Source organism: Hippocampus bargibanti, linkage group LG05, assembly GCF_051943395.1.
Source record: "Hippocampus bargibanti isolate YZ-2025 linkage group LG05, ASM5194339v1, whole genome shotgun sequence".
Classification (NCBI taxonomy): Eukaryota; Metazoa; Chordata; class Actinopteri; order Syngnathiformes; family Syngnathidae; genus Hippocampus; species Hippocampus bargibanti.
In genome coordinates this window covers 28389145-28409550 of record NC_142738.1, presented here as the reverse complement: position 1 = coordinate 28409550, position 20406 = coordinate 28389145, and the positions used below count along the sequence as shown (strand labels likewise).

The 20406-nt window shown below is 44.8% G+C and overlaps 2 protein-coding genes across 5 annotated transcripts in view; both read right to left on the bottom strand.

The window, feature by feature from the left end:
* Positions 1 to 11528, bottom strand: part of vps4a (vacuolar protein sorting 4 homolog A) — a 28367-nt gene extending 16839 nt beyond the window's left edge. Inside the window, exons 1-6 of the mRNA XM_088997584.1 lie at positions 11302 to 11528; positions 10800 to 10911; positions 10560 to 10704; positions 10416 to 10477; positions 2513 to 2632; positions 377 to 533 (exon numbers count right to left, since the gene is read on the bottom strand). Of these exons, the coding sequence (XP_088853710.1) occupies positions 377 to 533; positions 2513 to 2632; positions 10416 to 10477; positions 10560 to 10704; positions 10800 to 10911; positions 11302 to 11322 (617 nt within the window). The 5' untranslated portion in view covers positions 11323 to 11528. The remainder of the gene's footprint in view (positions 1 to 376; positions 534 to 2512; positions 2633 to 10415; positions 10478 to 10559; positions 10705 to 10799; positions 10912 to 11301) is intronic.
* A 3260-nt stretch (positions 11529 to 14788) lies between these two features.
* The window catches only part of znf276 (zinc finger protein 276), a 39177-nt gene continuing 33559 nt past the window's right edge, over positions 14789 to 20406 (bottom strand). For 2 of the 4 annotated variants that reach the window (XM_088997573.1, XM_088997574.1), the window contains exon 11: positions 14790 to 16126. In XM_088997573.1, the coding sequence (XP_088853699.1) occupies positions 15886 to 16126 (241 nt within the window). In that variant the 3' untranslated portion in view covers positions 14790 to 15885. Of the gene's footprint in view, positions 19955 to 20406 lie in introns of all 4 variants that reach the window. The other 2 variants (XM_088997575.1, XM_088997576.1) reach the window with 2 other exon arrangements.

Genomic DNA, 20406 nt, shown 5'->3' with positions numbered 1-20406 from the left:
CGTTGCCTGGCCTTGCCGCTGCAGTTATTCTTTTTTTTCCTATTATTATTACTGTCTTTAAAAACTAAACGTGAAAAAAAATGTGAAGAAAAAGTACATTAAAAAGCTCAGGAAACAGTTGAGCTTTCACAGAAATTGACACATTCAACTTAGTGAGGCACAACATTCCAAATAGTTGATGATTAATGTTCACCGGAGAAGGATGGAGAATGTGTGAAACTTGTTTGTGCAGGGCAGGGCTTTGCCTTGCAATCCAAATGAATAGCGAATCAACTGTTCATGACAAATTCTACGTTCCGTTTCATCTTCACAAAAACATGTCCGGCGATGTTATATGAATAAAATAAATGTGAACAAAAAACCCAAGAAAACATACTTTTCACTCTCTCCTAGCCACTTAGACATGAGGTCTGAGGAGGAGACGGAGAAGAAGGTGGAATTATTGGCCTCAGTGGCCACAGCCTTGGCCAGGTATGACTTCCCTGTTCCTGGTGGGCCAAACAGCAGGATGCCCCTCCATGGTGTCCGCTTACCTGAGAATGTACACATCTTGATGTTGATGTAGGATAAATACATTTGATTCAAAATATGAAGTCATAACAGCGAGAGTGCAGCCGTCCTTTAAGCATGAGCAGCTGGTGGCGAACAAACATTTTCACCTCTACCCAAACACGCCCAAACTTGCCAGCGGAATTACCAAAGAACAAAATAGTAAATAAGCCAGGGGCTACATAGGCAAAATTATTGGTATCAAACATTTATGGGGTCGAAAGAGTCCAGACTTGTTATTGAATAAACTTGAATCTGACTAGATTAGTGACTTAATGACAATTGACCAATGAAAATGAAGCATTGTTTTTGCTAATATAGGCCGCTTCATTCAATAAATTGCAGAGTTGAAAGTACGCGACAAACATTGCGGGTTAGATGTTCGGAACTTATGGTATATTTGTGGAACACAGGCATCAGGAGAACATGGACACTCCACAGAGTGAGGCAGGAGCTGGAATTGTGAGGTGACATGCTAACCGCTGGTTCACTGTACCACCACATCAGAATAATGCTGGCAATAAAAAAACAGCAACCAACAAATCATCCTATTATCATCTTCAGATGAAACACTTGCAGTTTGAAAACATTTGTACTAAATCTTTAAGAGTTCTATCAAATGTGAACCATTGAAAGGCTAAAAATGGGTCCGCGTTTCAAAGAAAATTCAAAATACTGTAGTGGGAAACAACATTGAATTTAGATGTTTTAAGAACCAAGCATCCTTTGTATTTGAATACTGATTATGTACAATTATTTTTGTTGGGTGTTATGTTTATCGGTCAACTCCAACTTGGGTGTGCCATTAAAATGCTTTGAAGATGCTTAAAGGACAACCGACGTCACTTTTTTGTTTTTTAACTGACACCAGAAAAACATTTTATAGCATCTAAAATACCCAAAACATGCAGTATGATATTTTTATTCAAATGCAAAACACCAATAAAAATGACTTAAAGTGTCCAAAATCTGCAAAAAATTGAGCTGCGAATTGAGCATTTTCAGAAAGTCCCGCCCCCATTTCATGAAGTCACGCCAAGACGTCTTGCATTGCTTGTGAATCAAAACAATGGCTTCAGATTCGGAGAATATGCTTTCTTGTTACTCATCCAGTTATGAATATGATTCAAATAGTTCTGAGGAGGAAAGCATACATGTTTGCAATCGATTAAAGAATTTATTTGGGCCATTTTGAGGCAACATTGGTGGGAAATCTCTCACCCAAAAAAAGAGGCACAAAATGGCGACCTCCTGTGGCCACCTCCGTTTCCACAGGCTGATAAATTCTTAAATGGCGCTTGGACGCCCTCTGGCGGCTTTTGGGTGCAACACGAGGTTCCCAGACCAAACAACTACAGCAAAATACATTGACGTGATGGAAGGACAATGCGACAATGCGTCCTTTTCACGGTCAGTGGGTGGTCCTTTCCTGACGTCACGTACGGACTCGTCACCAACTCAAAAACAAGACTTCCTGAATATTCAGCATGAGTCTTAAAACGTAAAATATAGCTATATGCGGTGGAATCTTATTAAAATACGCTCAGTAGAAGTCATTTGAAGTGATTTTACAAATTATGGACACAACTTGTCCAGGGACGTCAGTTGTCCTTTAAGGATAGCACAGGGGACATTGTGCAATGTTGCATTGAACTTGGAAAAGCACACCGCTATTCTGCACATCAATTGTTTTCTTCGGTTTTAACAAGATCAAGACAAGCCAAAATTGAAGACACAAACACATTACAAATATTCAAATGGCCCTACAAAAAGACCAAGACAATTTTACTCTTCAGAAATTTTGAGACAAATAAACACCACCACCTTGATAAGGTGCCTGCCCTCATGTCCATTTGCTTTTCGTTTCTTTTTTTTGTTGACTATAAGCTCAATCTTTGTTTTATGGTAACAAGAAATATCTGACACCCATGTAAAAATCGGAACTTCTTCATTTATAAAGTACCTGTAAAGAGGTGAGGGAATTTGATGGGAAGAATGACGGCCTCTTTGAGAGCTTCCTTGGCTCCCTCCAGTCCAGCCACATCATTCCATCTTACATTTGGTTTCTCCATAACAATTGCACCTGGACACAGACAAGATAGTTAATAGTTGAGCCGAATTTCTGTTCTTAGATATACTGGTAATATATTGGACAGGTAGTTATTGATGAAAAGGTTTCTTCAGCCGTCATCTGTACTTCTTTGAAGATGTTGGACGTTTCGCTTTTTCAAAGAGGCTTCGTAAAGAGCAATACATTGGGGAGACTAAACACATTCTCAAAAAAAGACTTTATCAACATCGCAGGTATAATACGAGTGGGCCTCAATCTGCAGTACATATGCACCTAAAAGCTAGCAGCCACTCATTTGACGACAATGAGGTTAAAATCTTAGCGAAAGAAAATAGATGGTTTGAAAGGGGAGTAAAAGAGGCTATTTTCATAAAACAGCAAAATCATTCAAGAAATCGGCATGGTGGAGTGAGGTTCAATTTGGATCGTTCGTACAACAGACAACTGAGGCAACATAGGCTTAGTTATGCTGATGAGGTGATACCAGTACAAATGGGGCAATCAGGCTGGTCCTAGACCTCATACTCAGGTGGGACAATAGAAGTAATTAGTCAAGATAATAGAAGTAATCAGTGTAGCCGCAGCCTGAGAGCAGGGACCAATCACAGCAGAGTCTGGCACTGCCAGGTCTGGACGTAGGGATATACTACAAGCAAAAGACGTTGGTTCGCTGACGAAGCCTCTTGGATAAGAAGCGAAACATCTGACACCTTCAAAGAAGTACAGATGACGGCTGAAGAAACCTTTTCACCTCATTTTAATGGTTTCTTTTGGGAAATAAATGTTTGGAAGATGAACCTTTCGCCTTACATACACTTTCTGTATATCCAAATACAAAAAAATGCTGCAGTCATTGCTCAACAATGGATACTACGGAAAATAGCATGCCACATGAGACAACATGTCAGATCTAATTGAGATGTTTTTCCCTTGAAAAACAATGCTTTCTTGAATGAGAGAGCGTCCGGGATTGCACTTTTCCTTCTGTATTGATGATTTTGAGGTGGTCAATCCTTAAGGAACCTCCAGAACAAAGCACTCCTGTCTTCTGGGTATGGGGCCACCCTAAATATCACTCCTGTCCATTTATGTCTTTAAACTGAACCCAACTTTGTGGACTACAGTTCTGCGTTCAATACCATCATCATCATCCCCAAACTTCTCCAGCTTGGTGTGTCCCCCACGATCTGCCAGTGGACCCTCAGCTTCCTGACAGGACGGACACAACAGGTCAGACTGGGAAATATATCATCCACAACACGAACCACGAGCACTGGAGCCCCGCAGGGATGCGTCCTCTCTCCATTGCTCTTCTCTCTCTACACGAACGACTGCACCTCAACGCACCCAGCTGTCAAATTCATAAAGTTCGCAGACGACACCACGGTCATCGGTCTCATCAAAGACGGCGACGAGTCTGCATACCGACAACAAGTGGAGCAGCTGGAGCTCTGGTGCAGCCGTCACAACCTGGAGCTGAACACGCTCAAGACAGTTGAGATGATCGTGGACTTCAGGAAACATCCATCACCACAGCTACCCCTCACACTATCCAACTGCCTTGTGTCAACTGTTGAGACCTTCAAGTTCCTGGGAGTCTCCCAGGACATGAAGTGGGAGGTCAACACCAACTCTATTCTGAAAAAGGCCCAACAGAGAATGTACTTCCTGAGGCTGCTAAAGAAGTATGGCCTGCCACAGGAGGTGCTGCAACATTTCTACACGGCTGTCATCGAATCCATCCTGTGTTCTTCCATCACCGTTTGGTTCGGGGCCGCCACAAAAATGGACAAAATCCGACTTCAACGGACAGTTAGGACGTCGGAAAAAATCATTGGCACCGCCCTACCCACTCTCGAGGACTTGCACACTGCAAGAATCCAAACTAGGGCGCGGAAAATCCTACTGGACTCTCCGCACCCTGCCCACCACCTTTTCCAGCTACTCCCCTCAGGCAGGCGCTACCGATCCATGCGCACCAAATCCAGCAGACATTTAAACAGCTTCTTCCCCCAAGCCATTAACTCTTTGAACTCCTTGAACTCTTTCAACAGTAGCCAAAATGGAACTGTATAGTGCCACTTAGCAGTTTTTTTGACGACGATACTAGTGCAGCGAGTTCTACCGGAAACAAATTCCTTGTGTGTTCTACATACTTGGCAATAAAGATGATTCTGATGTTATAGCGGTGGAAATGGATGGGATCGTGATATGTGGAGGAGACTTCAACGTGGTGCTCAACCATGACCTAGATACAACAAGCACAAAGAAATCTAGATTACACATAACCATGTTCATTAACACACAAATAAAACAACTCGGGATAATAGATGTCTTCAGCAAATCTTCAGCAACCCAACCTATCTGCTTCCAAAAGAAGACCATTCGCCTCATTCACAGTTGGGGTGCTGAGTGTGATTGAAGGTGCTTAGCAGCAGGATTCCAAACGCAGTGCACAAAAGAGCTCTCAGAAGATTTCCGATTCTGGATTGTTGACATGCATAAGACTTGGAAGGGTCCATCAGTCCATGGTAAAGCTAAGAGGTTACGAAAATGTATAAATGAATATACAGACATACACACACATTCTAGCTGTCCATCATAGGTGATGATGACGCTTGCTCCCAGGAAGGGGATGTTGGGGGGGGGGGGTGGCTTAGCGACGATGTCGCTGGTGCCACTTTTCATGGGCATAGAGCTCAATCCTTGAGCCGCAGACACGCCCGCAGCTGGAACCTGGGAGGCCGGATGGCAGGGGGGGACCAGCCGCCCGCTGGTGCCGTTGAATGCGTCTCTCTAATTGTCTGTCTATGTGGATTTGATGTATTTTAGAGACTATCCTGGCACAAGTGGTCTGCCAGGTTTGTCGGTCTGAGGCCAAAGCTTCGAGCTCCGTGATGTTGATGTTGGCTCGTTTGAGGAGGTCCCTGGTGTAGTCCTTGAGGCGTCGCTTTTGCCCCCCTGCAGAGCGCTTCACATCTTTCAGCTGTCCATAGAGGACTTGGTGGGGCAGGCGGTGATCGGGCATGCGGATGGTGTGTCCAATCCACCGAAGGTGTTTCTTTGCAACTGCCGCTTCCATGCAGATGGAATTTGTGCGCTGAAAGATGTCTGAGTGGGGAACTCGATCTTCCCAGGACAGGCCAATGATCTTCTGCAGGCTCCGGATGTGGAAGGCCTCAAGGGTAGTTAAGTGCCGGCGGTATGTGGTCCATGTTTCTGCCCCATAGAGGAAAGTGGACAGACATACTGCGTTGTATACGGCAATCTTGGTTCCAATTCTCAGGTTACGGTTCATAAACACTCTGCTGCGTAAACGTCCAAACGATGATGAGGCTTTATTTATACGATTGTGTATTTCAATGTCAAGGGAGCAATTGGTGGACAAAGTGGAGCCAAGGTAGGTAAAACAATCCACTATATTTAGTGAAATGCCATTGATGTGAAGGCTGGGTGGTGTGGGAGTTGGCGACACAGGTTGGAACATGAGCTCTGTTTTTTTATGTTGATCTGGAGACCAAAAGACTGGTATAAGTTAGAAATGGTATTGAGAGCATGCTGCATAGATTCTGAGCTGTGAGCTAGTACAGCACAGTCATCAGCATACTGAAGTTCGCAGATGTGGCAGATATTTGTCTTTGTGTGGGCCTGGAGCCGTCTGATGTTGAAGAGGTTTCCATCAAGGCGGTATTCCACGTGGATGCCATCTTCATGTCCGATGCCTTTGTGAAATAGGCACGTGACGGCAGAAAGGAGGATATTAAAGAGTGCTGGAGCCAAGACACAGCCGTGCTTCACCCCAGCGTTCACCCCAAAGAGCTCTGACTGGAGCTCTCCGAAGAGTACTCTGGCTTGCATCCCGTCATGCAGCTGCTGGAGGATGCAAAGAAACTTGGGTGGAACCCCAAGTTTGGAGAGGTGCTTCCATAGCAACTCACGGTTGACGGTGTCAAATGCTTTGTTGAGATCTATGAAGGCTATGTAGAGGTCCAGGTGATGTTCTCTGCTCTTCTCCATGAGCTGCCTTAATACAAAAATCATGTCTGTGGTGGATCTTGTCTTCCGGAAATCACACTGCATTTCTGGAAGCACAGACTCTGAGAGATGCTTGACCAACCTACTGAGCATGATTTTGGACAGAATTTTCCCTGCGGTGGAGGAGAGAGATTCCTCAGCTATTCCCACACGTGTTTTGTCCCCTTTCTTTTTGTAGATTACAATGATGTTCGCATCCTTCCAGTCCTGTGGGAGCTTCCCGTGTTCCCAGATGTTATGGATAAGGAGGTGCAGACGGCGCGTGAGGAGATAACCTCCGTGTTTGTAAACTTCTGCAGGGATGCCATCAGGTCCAGCACTTTTGTTGTCCTTAAGGCTCATGATGGCTTGCCTGGTCTCCAAAAAAGATGGTGGGGTGTCGAGGCTCATGATTGGCGGCAGGTCTGGAAGATTGTCCAGAATTTTTGAGTTGAAGGGGTTGGTGGTGTTGAGAAGGGTCTCGAAATGGTTTGCCCAGCAAGCAAGGATCTCATGGCGGTCCTTAAGGAGCACAGAGCCATCAGCAGATTGCACTGGAGAAAGTTTTTGCTTTCTCGGGCCGTACAGTTCTTGGATGGCATTGTAGAAACCCTGGGTGTTGTCACAGTCTGCCAGATATTGGATCTCATGTGCCTTCTGCAACCACCAGGTGTCCTCCATGACATGGAGTGCCCGCTGGGTTGCTGCCCTTGCTTCAATAAAGATTGCTTTCCGGGTGTGAGATGTGGGACAGGACAGAAGAGCTTTGTGGGCCTCATGTTTTGCTTTTGGAATGGACTGTATTTCATCCGAGTTTGAATCGAACCAATCCTGGTGTCTTCTCCTTGACTGTCCAAGCACTTCTGAGGCTGTGCTGTAAACAGCCTGACGCAGAGCTTGCCAGTCGTCCGGTTCCTCTGGAATCTTGTCGAGTTTTTCGGCAAGGAGACGTTGAAGGTTGGCTTTGATGGTGGGGTTGGTCAGTGCTGTGCAGCAGAGCTTTCCGTTGGGAGCTGTCCTTGGACGACGGGGATGTATGCGTATGAGGAGTTTGGATCTGACCATATGGTGGTCAGTCCAACACTCAGCTCCACGCATGGTACGGGTGATAAGGACATCCTGTATGTCCTTCTGACGGACAATCACATAGTCCAGGAGGTGCCAATGTTTGGAGCGGGGGTGCTGCCAAGTGGTCTTGAACCTGTCTTTCATTTGGAAGATGGTATTAGTAATGACCAGGTGATGCTCTGCACAGAGGGAGAGTAGCCGAAGGCCATTGGTGTTCATCTTTCCCACTCCATGCTGGCCAATAACTTTATTCCACACGAGATGTTCCATACCCACCCTCGCATTGAAATCCCCCCTGATGAGGAGCTTATCCGTGGCCGGAGTTTTCTGCAGGATGGTGTCCAGAGCTCTGTAGAACTCATCCTTGACAATGTGGTTGGCATCCAGAGTTGGTGCGTAAGCACTGATGAGTGTAGCGAAGCGTCCCTTTGCCAAGGGAATGCGCCAGGTCATCAGCCTTTCATTGATGCCAATAGGGGACTCTGGAATGCATTGCAGCAGTTGGGACTTCACAGCAAAGCCAACTCCATGGATACGGCGGTTGCCTTCAGGGACCCCTTTCCAGAAGAAGGTATACCCTGCACCAACCTCTGTCAGGGAGTCTTCTCCACCCCCCCCACCCCCCCCACACACACACACGACGTACACACACGCCGGTCACACACAAACGACGCACACACACAGCGCATGCACACACTAGGCTTGAAATATGCAGTTTTGCATTGCTCTTTGTGGATGAAAATAGCGACTTTTCTGCCTCATTGATACACATTCACTTGCTACACTGCAAATCGAATTCTGTTATTTATTTTAAAGAACCGCACATTGCACAGTCCAAGATGGCGAGCGTCAGCGCAGAGCGCCGATGCGTATATGGAACTGTCATGGAACTGTCTGAATTGAAGCTGATTTATGGGGGACAGGAGATGTGAGACAATCTCTTTCGTCAATGGATGCTACAGCTGCGTGTTTGCTTTCAAGCTTGTAGTCGACGTGCACATTCCACCATGATGTCCCTGATCCACTGGTGAAGAGGCGCTTTGATCCTCTCCTCTTTCATCTGGAACTGCTTTATGTAACAAAGAGGGTACAGAAAGTGCTTAAGAATGAATGTTTCTCTGTGTCTTTATGTTGTCATGTTATTTGTTATTTAGTTTTTTTTGTTCTTTTGACTTCAAGACGGCGCCGCGAGTGGCTGCCTTTCCAGCAGCTCCTGTATTTTGCTTTTCAACTTTCATTTCTTTCATAACTTTGCTGCTGTGAAATGTAAATTTCTCCACTGCAAGACTACTAAAGGCAACTCCAATCCAATCCAACATTGGAAATTAGTCTCAGACTGCACATGACGGATACAAGATCATAAAGCATGGAGGAGGGGAACAAAAAAAAAACAACACAAATGGCAAATTAAAGGGAGTTAATGATTTCTGAAACATTTTTGTGAATGCTTTTCTTTTCAATACTGTACTTTGTACGTTGTTCTTTTTTTACTTTTGCACTGTGTACAGGTCTTTTCTGAAACATTTTCCTACAGTTGAACAGCTCTCTTCTGAAACATTTTTGCGCACGCAATATTTTGTTTTTCATTTCAAACCCCCGACAGGACCCCTATTCAATTTTGCTGCTATATATTGAAAAATTAGCAATTGTGGGATTATTAAATGCTTTTTTTATCTTATTTACTATTGGGCAGAGCAGTTTATTATACCAGTGAAGACTGACCTGAGAGTAGGGACCTATCATAGCTGTGTCCGGCGCCGCCATGTCTGGACATTAGGGATATATAAATAGGGCCGATACGACCAGTCAGACTTTAGTTCGCTGACGAAGCCTCTTGGATAGGAGGCGAAACCTTCAAATTTGTACAGATGACGGCTGAAGAAACGTTCTCATTGATGGACCACTCCTGTACGACTGAGACCTTACACAGACGTATACCAGTGAAGGTAATTATAAAACAAATTTAAAAACTGTTCACTAAAAATTGCCCTACCCCTGTCCGGGCATGGATGGAGACTACATAAATAAATAACTTTCGTCCTCCCCGTGATGTTAAAGTTATTGTAATTAGTGTTTTTGCATTTTTACTGTTAGTATTTCTGTCTAAAAATGTTGGAGGTGCAATGGATAAAGTCTCCCCCCCGTCCCTTTCAAGTTTGCTGCTGTAGATTGCAAATTTCCCCATTGTGGGACTATTAAAGGCTTTCTGATTCTGATAGCAAACTGGAAACAAATTAAAAGCTAAAATTCTTCAAAGTTCAATTGAAATGTTCTACTTTGTTGCACTATTTGTAGTACAGTGAGAGAAAATTAATGACATACTAATTTGTAATACAATAAACTTTATAAAAGCACATTACATAAAACTTTTTTTGGTTTGGTTTCTCACCGTGCCCCTCACAATGTGAGGGCCTCACATACTTTGGAATGGCCACAGAGGTCTACATGGGAGATGCTTTTCAACCACTTCATTCACTGATTTTTCTTCTCTGACGTATAATTATTTTCAGAATCCGAAAAAGATCTTCGTCCCACAGGGTATTGGGATCTCGCCCCATGTGACGCAACAAGAGTGCATCATTTTCAGAGCAACCAAGCATGTTATGCATTCAAATGAATGGTAGAACATGATCGTATGACCCAAGATGGGGAGAAGAAAAAAACATCAAAAGTGAAAGTGATGAAAAGTGGAGAGGACCTATTATTCACACACCCATTAGTTGCTCCTGAAGCTTCTTCTTCTCTGGGTTTTCCCCTTCGCTGTCACTGTCACTCCTGCACAAAAGAGACCAGAACTCAAATTCAAGTCAACTTTGGTTTCAATTTTGAATTTACAGTCCAATGAATGGATGCTTACTTGTCATTATCCTGTGATTCCTTCACAGGCCGCTTGCCTTGACGGTCTTTATTCTTCAGGTAATCCTTAAGTTTCTCTGCTCTGTCCAAATATTGCATACACTTGGCTCGAATGCTTTCCTTAGCTTTGTCACTGTGAGCCTCGTCTGCATGAGCAACACATTTCAGACAACAGTAAAAAGATAAATGCATGTTTGCTCCACTGGAATGCAAACTTTATTGGTCGATCACTACTGCTCACATTTAATGGCATGAAGAAAATATTCCACAGCATGTTGGTAAAGACGTAATGCCTCCTCATAATTCTTAGCCTTGTCTTCTTCTGTTGCTTTGGTCACAAGATCAATCGCTTTCTGACAGTGACGCAGGGACAAATAACAGATGTAAGAGACACAGAGACAGACACACTCGATCCAAGCTCGATTCAATACATACAAATCAAGAGTATCCAGCGATGGTGTGGCAAAAAGCAGTGCTAAACAGACAATACATAAACAATACGTTTTTGGTGCGCAAACACCGGGCAAAGAAAAGCTGGTGCTCCGCAGCATTGTAAACATTCTTTAGCATAACACAGCGTGCATTTAATGGGGTCTAATTAATTACCAAAGACCGTTATAGTGGACGCTGTTTTCTTATCGAGGTGATGATTGAACTTGATTGTTTACAGTGTCGCCAGATGTAAGCTGCACTCGTTTAGTTCACGCCGAATTGACGATTTGCTAGCTTGAAAAATAATCTACCTGCAATGTTGACGTTGTCATTTCATCTCACACTTCGAGTCTCCGTCCAGATTTATTTTCTCAATAGTGTCAATTATGGATGTGTGACGAAATGCACACTTGGTTTAACTGCGCGGTGTATTCAACAAATACATTGATATTGGATTCACAAAATAGCGCCGTTAGCTGTCATAGCAGATCGCTCCACCTTCGACCCAAAGACGGGAAAGCAATAGTACATCCGGGTTATACCAAAATATAAAGAATATCACAAACAAGTAGCTTCAAAATAAATCTGCAGAAATATCGTAAATTTTACGTTTCGACTCATTCGATGAAAAATTTAGTTTTGTTGTGCCTGCATTTTTCGCCAGCAAGATCAATAAGTCAGGTCAATAAGTACATCCATCTCTGCACACCTTCTCGACTCCCCAGGTCTGCTGACCAGAACTTATTAGACGTGCCCAAAAGTAATCGAGGCTCATAGGGGATCGAGCCTTTTCCACTGCCGGTCCCACTCTGGATCGGCCTGGCTGGCAATGAACATTCGGCAAGCCACCTCACTGCCCATCTTTAAAACCGGTCTCAAAACTCACTTTGGCATTCGACTCAACATGATTCCGACTTGATCTTGCTTTCTACTACCTTTGTGTCTGCTTTATTTCCTGTACGTGATACCTGTCCATGTTAAGCGCTTTGTTGCAACTTCTGCTGTTGTTAAAGCGCTATATAAATCAATACGTATTGTATTGTATATAACTGCAATGAAGAAAGCAGGTTTTTAATGTAATTTTTATTGTGAGGATTCGAAAAAAGATCAAAATGGAACGAACTTAATGTGCCTCTTATCTGGGCAACAAACTGCAATAAAATGCAGCATGCATTTAGATACGTACAACCCTGATTTATTTTTCTCTTTTTACCTTTGGGGTCCATGGCATATCACACATTGGAGGCGATTACACAAATCTTCATATGTATGCATGCATACATTAAGTCTGGCTGCCGTGGGGTGTAATAACAGGAAGAGCACACACTGAACTCTAGTCTTTTGTAGAATTTCTGTTGGTAAACACTCCTTTCAGAAAAAAAAGTTTGAAGTCAAGTTACAAAGATTTGGACTGAGAATTGAAAGCACGTCTTTGCAAGCAACAGTGATTCATTAAAATGTGCGCGCATCTTGGAGGCAATGTTTGCAAACATTGAAACTCATCTAACTCCACATTTTCACAGCATTGGAAAACGTTAATGTTTTTGCCATGTTTGTCCTCTGACAGAAACCATTTTTTAAAAACCTAGGGAGCCACTGAGTGGCGATAGATTGGCATGCAGCTCGAGAGAGACACATCTTGCCGACCACTGGAATCGAGGAAACACCCAGAGAAACGAGGGCTGAAAAATATTACACCAAACAAAATGACATTTTATGACCTGGTTGACTTCAGAATCACCTAATGTACAAAGCACATCATAACCTGCTCTGACAAAACATCCTGAAATACAATCTGGCCCGCAATGCAACACATGGTGTCAGAATTGATCTGGAAGGTAAGAGGACGATAAAAGGAATTGGAACGAAAGATTCCACGGAGGAGGAAGAAAGCGAGGAACACGAAATTGAGAACAACCCCTGGCAGAAAACGGCAAAAATGGAAGCTTTATGTCCACCCACAGCTCTGCAGCTAACAGGTACACAATGCGGCTGAAAACTGGAAGAGATTCAAGCAACGTTTTGAATTGTAGTTGTCTGTGAAAAGCTGGAGCTGATGAAAAGAGTGCAAAGATGAAAGCATCTGTGTTTTGCATGTCGGAGAGGAAGCTCGAGAGGTCTACAATAACTTCACATTTGGTGCTGAGGATGACAAGAAGAAGCTTTCAAAAATAATGGAAATTGAAGCAAGCGGATCGAGCTTGTGGCGTCACACGTTGAGTATGATTTTGAAGTGCGCCCTTCAACCCTTTCATGTCTTTCAATTCCTTGATCTCCTTGATGTGCGTCTCACCCTGACGCATAGCACACGCTTGAAAATGGTATAAAAGGAGCTGTCGCGGGACAGAGAGATTGGGCGAACCACGGGGCAGAATCATCTCAGACTCATCTCGGACTCACAGCCTCAGAGACGCAGTTCGCGGAGACCTGCTCAGCATCGCACGGAGTCTCACAGCACGACTTGCTCGACTCCACGCCGCGATCAAGCTCTGCGCATCACCTGCCTGGGAGATCTGACAACGAACCTACTTACAAATAAAGAGAACCATCAAACTCTTTATTGGTGAGCCAGCCAGGAGGATTTTTTTCCTCCTCCTCCTCACCCCAATCAACTCTCCCAATGGAAAGAACCAGATTTCCCAGCCGCCCGTGAACCCGGCATCTTCACAGCAAGACCCCTCGAGCCAAGCTTCCGATGGGCCGCCACCACCCGTGGGCGCCCCCACCCCACCGTGAAACCTGCCGCACCCTGATGGCCAACACCGTCCAATCCGCCTGGCGACTCTGCAACTAGCTGCATCGTTTATGTCCACGATCGGGCATCGTCGGACATCGCTTATGTCCACGATCGGACTTCGGGAAGACGCTTCATGGCCGACTCGGCCACCGACGTCAGCGTGCTTCCTCAGCGTCCTGCAGAGCGCCATGGCAGCGCGATCAACGCCACCGTCGCCGATGACCGGCCTGTCCGTGCCCGGCAGCATGACCAACCCCACGCTCCTTCGTCCTCACACTCCCTCATCGATTCCCCGACTCGACCGACCCCAGGTGAACGACTCCGCGGTGAGAAGACCTTCCGGAATCGACTCGACAGCCACGAGGACAGTTTCCATTGATCGACTCCAACTGGCAGTCGTAGAGCACACGTTGCGCGTGCTCCCGTACAACGACTTCAGGCACCACCGAAACTTCCTCTGCAACCTCCCCACCAACGCCTGCCATGCCCGGTGATCGACCGTCATCTTGGGTGATTGACCGTCATCTTGCCTGGCCTCACCATGTCGCAGAATGACTTTTGTTTTTATTTCTTTTTCCTTCATCGCTTTCACCGACTTCGGATCCAGGAGGGGAGCCCTGTGGCGTCACACGTGTGGATGATTTTGAAGTGCGCCCTTCAACCCTTTCATGTATTTCAATTCCTTGATCTCCTTGATGTGTGTCTCACCCTGACGCATAGCACACGCTTGAAAATCGGACTCAGTTTTATGGTTCTCTTTATTTGTAAGTAGGTTTGTTGTCAGATCTCCCAGGCAGGTGATGCGCAGAGCTTGATTGCGGCGTGTCGAGCAAGTCGTGCTGTGAGACTGCGAAGCTGAGCAGGTCTCCGCGAGCTGCGTCTCTTTGAGGCTGTGAGTCCGAGATGAGTCTGAGATGATTCTGCCCCATGGTTCGCCCAATCTCTCTGTCCCGCGACAGCTCCTTTTATACCATTTTCAAGCGTGTGCTATGCGTCAGGGTGAGACGCACATCAAGGAGATCAAGGAATTGAAAGACATGAGAGGGTTGAAGGGCGCACTTCAAAATCATACACACGTGTGACGCCACAAGCTTACTGCATTCTGAAATACAATGTGACATTTGAAAGGCCCAGATTCTCCACGTGTACAGACGGTTGGAGAAACGATCAACCAATATGCAAATGAGCTGAGAAATGGATCAAACATGTGAGTTCGGGAGACTAACAGAATCACTGATGAAAGACAGAACCGAGTGTGGTATCATAGATAATAAACTGAGAGAAAGGCTACTCAGAGAATCAGATCTGGACCTAGAAAAAGCCTTAGCACTGTGTAGAGCCGCTGAGACTGTGAAATCACAGGCTAAAGAGCTGCTATTCGTAACTTGAATGTTCGTAAATTGGGGAGCGTCTGTCCGTAATACTCTAAAAATTACACGCACAAAAAAACAATATCAGTTGTCAGATTAAACCCCTATAAGAGTAAGAAATGTGCATTTTATTTTCACGTTTTTCTACAGACCAAACGATGCATATACAGATGCAATTTATGTTGACTGAGTACAGTTATAGTACTGTATACACATCAAATATGCTTTTTCATATTTGCACTATGTACAGATCTTTATGAAAAAAAAAACAGTTCTACATTTCAGTCCTCTGACATGTCTATTATGCTTAGACTACTTGCCTTTTTTATCTTTTCACACATCAAATATGTTTTTTCATATTTGCACTATGTACAGATCTTTATGAAAAAAAAAAAACAGTTCTACATTTCAGTCCTCTGACATGTCTATTATGCTTAGACTACTTGCCTTTTTTATCTTTTCACCTCCTACCCCCTTTCAAATTGCTGCTGTGGACTGCAAATTTCCCCATTGTGGGACTATTTAAAGGCTTTCTGATTCGGATCTCAGTCACCACTACTACATGGCTTCCTTCCCATCTGTTAAGCTTATAAAGCGGAATAAATGGTTAGAAAATTATAGTAGAGGTAAATAGACATTGTCAAAATTGAAATTCTGAGTGACAGCATCAGTTCAATTTGAACCAACTAAAATTCCATACTGTTGATGTGCCAAACTTTTGCCGTGTACTTCGTAGTTGCAATCTTCCTGACATCATCTGTCTTGTTCTTGTGGTATTGACTCCCCACTCATGATGTTCTGATGGCCGGAGAATGTGATGTGTGGCTTTTCTGCTGGTTGCCTCCTTTCTGCACCGTGGTTTGAGTCAGCGGATGGACCATTGACATGTGAACATTGAGATTATGGGCTTTTTCAAAGCGCTTGCTGCATATTAAACAGGCAAACTCTAAATCAGCCTCTGCCTTGTGTTTTGTCATGTGATATTTCAATGATGCCCGCTGACGGCACTGGAACCCACACACCTCACATCTGTAAGAAAATGTTTGATCAATGAAATACTCGTACTTTTAAAAATGATCGTCTTATGTAGACAACATAATTCTAGAATTGCTGCTACAAGAATCTCAAAATTTAAAACACCAAGAAAAACTTCCTTTAAAGGACAACCAACGTCACTTTTATGTTTTTTAACTGACATCAGAAAAACGTTTTATAGCATCTAAAATACCAAAAACACGCAGTATGATATTTTTATTCAAATGCAAAACACCAATAAAAATTACTTAAAGTGTCCAAAGTCTGCAAAAAATTGAGCTGCGAATTGGGCATTTTCAGAAAGTCCCGCCCCCAGTTCGTGACGTCACGCCAAGATGTCTTGCATTGCTGGAGAATCATAACAATGGCTTCAGATTCGGAGAATATGCTTTCTTGTTACACATCCAGTTATGAATATGATTCAAATAGTTCTGAAGAGGAAAGCATACATGTTTGCAATCGATTAAATAATTTATTCCGTGTCATTTTGAGGCAAACGGTCAGGGGGAAATGTCGCACCCAAAAATGGCGACCAGCTCCCGTGAGGAATGAATCAGCCGGTTTCCACAGGCTGATGGATTCCTTTCATGGAGCTTGGACCCCCTCTGCTGGCGGCTTTAGGATGTAACATCAAGGTTTTCAGATAAACTGTACAGCAAAATACATTGATGTGATGAAGGACTGCTACAATGTGTCTTTTTGTCGGTCAGGGGGGGGTCCTTTCATGACGTATCGTGAGGACTCGTCACCAACTCAAAAACAAGACTTCCTGAATGTTCAGCGCGAGTCTTAAAACGTAAAATATAGCTATATGCGATGGAATCTTTGTAAAATACACTCAGTAGAAGTCATTTGAAGCCATTTTACAAATTATGGACACAACTTGTCCGGAGACGTTGGTTGTCCTTTAAGGAGTGATATTCAAAATGTGAAACTCGATTCACAACAGACAAGTGAAATATTTTTTAAAAATCATTTTGATGATTTAGGCTTTTTCATCTTCCATCCCACATTGCCTCTTTGTGCTGGACCTGGCCGGGCCCCATGGGTGTAAGCCCTGCCACCAGGCACTCCTCAACAAGGCCTACCGCCAGCCATGGCTTCAGAGGGGTCCCCGATGACTCAAGTCCGGGGGAAGGAAAACGGCTTCCATTTATGTTTTTCACCATAACTGTGCCTCATATGGTCCCTCACCTGGGATCTGTTTGCTTGGGGTTATCCTACCAGGTGTATAAATCCCCAGACAATATGACTCTGAGGACCATTGGGACACAAAAAAACCCTCCACCATGTGGAGGGAACAGATGAGTCCTTGATTTCCTAAATGAAATGAGGATTTTCTTCTCTTGTTTTAAACTGAAAATCTGTATTTTAGATCATGGAGCAAGAATTCGTCTGTGGAAGCTCTCAGTCGTACAGGAGTGGTCCATCGGTGAGAAGGTTTCTTCTACTGTCATCTGTACTTCATTGAAGGTGTCGGACGTTTCGCTTCTTATCCACGATGCTTCGTCAGAGAGCAATTTTTTTTGCAGGTAGTTTCGGCCCTATATATAAATCCCTACTGTCCAGACGTGGCGGTGCCGGACTCTGCTATGATAGGTCCCTGTTCTCAGGTTGGGGGGGAGCAGCAATTGCAATATGGAATAATGGAATGTCATCTCTCATGCAGGGAAGGTCGGATTTACCTACACACATAGCCTGGGTTCTGCTTCCAGCCCTCTCGAGAGGGGTTGGACTTTCTTCGACTGGATTTGCCCACAGTGTGGGGCGTAGAGCAAGTGTAGGCATACTCATCGCCCCTCGGCTCGCCGCCTGTACGTTGGGATACACTCCGGTGGACAAGAGGGTTGCTTCGGGTGGGGGGACGGGTCCTGACTTTTGTTAGTGAGTATGCATCAAACAGCAGCTCAGTATCCCCATCCTTTTTGGAGTCATTGTGCTGGAGAGTGCTCATGCTGGGGACTCCCTTGTTCTGCTGGGTGATTTCAATGCTCATGTGGGCAATGACAGAGACCTGGAGGGTGTGATTGGGAGGAACCCCCCCCCCCACCCCTGATCAGAACCAGAGTATTTTTTTTTTTTGTTATTGGACTTTTGTGCTTGACACGGATTGTCTATAACAAACACCCTGTTCAAACCTAAGGGTGTCCATATGTGCACATGGCACCAGGACACCATTGGCCCCAGTTCAATGATTGACTTTGTGGTTGTATCATCGGATTTCTGGCCGCATGTTTTGGACACTTGGGTGAAGAGAGGGGCGGAGCTGTCAAATGATCACCACCTGGTGGTGAGTAGGCTGCGATGGCGCGGGAAGTTGCCGGTCCGACCTGGCAAACTTATTGTGAGGGTTTGTGAAATGTCTTTATTATTATTATTATTATTATTATTATTATTATTATTATTTTTGGGGAGCATCTAGCGGAATCCCGTCAGAACAAGTTTCAACCACCACCTCTGGCACAACCTTTACCATGTCCTGGGGAATGTGGGGGATATTGAGTCAGAATTGACCATGTTCCATACCTCTCCTGTTGAAGCGAGGTTGATCCAGAACCAAGACTTTCTCAAGCTTTTTTTGAAATCAGTCCCAGGGGCCTGAACCTGGTCATAGTTGACTATAAAAGTTCCACTGCACAGTACTGTATAGTATTATTCTACATTATTCATTCATTAATTTTCCAAGCTTCTTATCCTCACAGGGGTTGCAAGGTACTGTCATATCTACTGAGTAAGATGCAGAAATAGTGCCGATAGGGCCAATACGACCAGTAAGACTTTAGTTCGCTGACGAAGCCTCTTGGATAGGAGGCGAAACGTCCGACACCTTCAAAAAAGTACAGATGACGGCTGAAGAAACCTTCTCATCGATGGACCACTCCTGTACGACTGAGAGCTTATACAGACATACAGAAATAGTGTCGTTTTCCGCACCAAATTAAAAAGATATCTATTTCCTGTGAGGATTCAAATATCAGTCATGGGTGTTTTTGTGTTGTCATTACACAAGTGGACTAGGTTCCATTGGATTTGACGAAGAATGACGGAGTCACTCACTGGGGCATATTCCTGTTAGTAACCTGTTAATGGCGGGGCAAACACATCTTTCAATAGCTTCACTGTCCGAATCACATGCCAAAGGTTCGCGTGGTCATCGGCGAGAGTGCCTCTGGATTGGCAGACCGAGGTTGTGTCCCCCTTTTGAAAAACGGGGACCAGAGGGAGTGTTCCATCTACAGAAGTATCACATTCTTCAGCCTCCCTGGGAAGGTTTATTCAGGGGTTCGAGAGGGGAGGGTCCGTCAGGAAGTCGAGCCTTAGATTGAGGAGGAGCAGTGTGGTTTTAATCTTGGCCGTGGAACAGTGGACCAGCTCTCCTTGAGGGTGCATGGGAATTCGCCAACCAGTTTACATGTGCTTTGTGGACTTGGAGAAGGCGTTTGACCATGTCCCTCTGGGAATTTGGTGGCGGGTGCTTCAGGAGTATGGGGTACAGGAACCCCTAATATGGGCAGTTTGGTCCCTATATGAGCGATGTCAGAGTTAGCTTCGCATTGCTGGCAGTAAGTCAGAATCGTGTCCAGCCAAGGCTCCGCCAAGGCTGCCCTTTGTCACCGATTCTGTTCATAACTTTTATGGACAGAATTTTTAGGCGCAGCCGAAGCTTTGAAGGCTTCCTTTTTGGTGGCCTCAGTATAGCTTCTTTGCTATTTGCAGATGCTGTGGTACTGTTGGGGCCTTCAGGCGGGGCTCTCTAACCCTCTTTGGAGCGTTTCGCAGTCGAATGTGAAGCGGTTGGAATGAGACTCACCACCTCCAAATCTGAGACAATGGTTCTCAGTCAGAAAAGGATGGAGTGCCCTCTCCGAGTAGGGGGCGAGAGATCGACAGGCGGATCAGTTTGCCGGTTTATGTTCATGTATGGCATCTACTGTGACGCGGACTTTGTACCAATCTGTAATGGCGAAGAAGGAGCTGAGCCACGAGGCGAAGCTCTCAATTTACCGGTCGATCTACGTTCCAACTCTCATCGATGGTCAGGACGCGATGTAGAGACGATGTCACCCGGCTGGCCTGGGAACGCACCAGGATCCGCCAGGAAGAGCTGGAAGAAGTTGCTGGGGAGAGGGAAGTCTGGGCTTCCCTATTGAACCTGCTGCCCCCGCAACATGACCTCAGATAAGCAATAGTTAATGGACGGATGGAATGGGTAGCCTGTACTACTGGAGACAAATTCTTTGTGCTTTACATACTTGACCAATACAGATAATTCT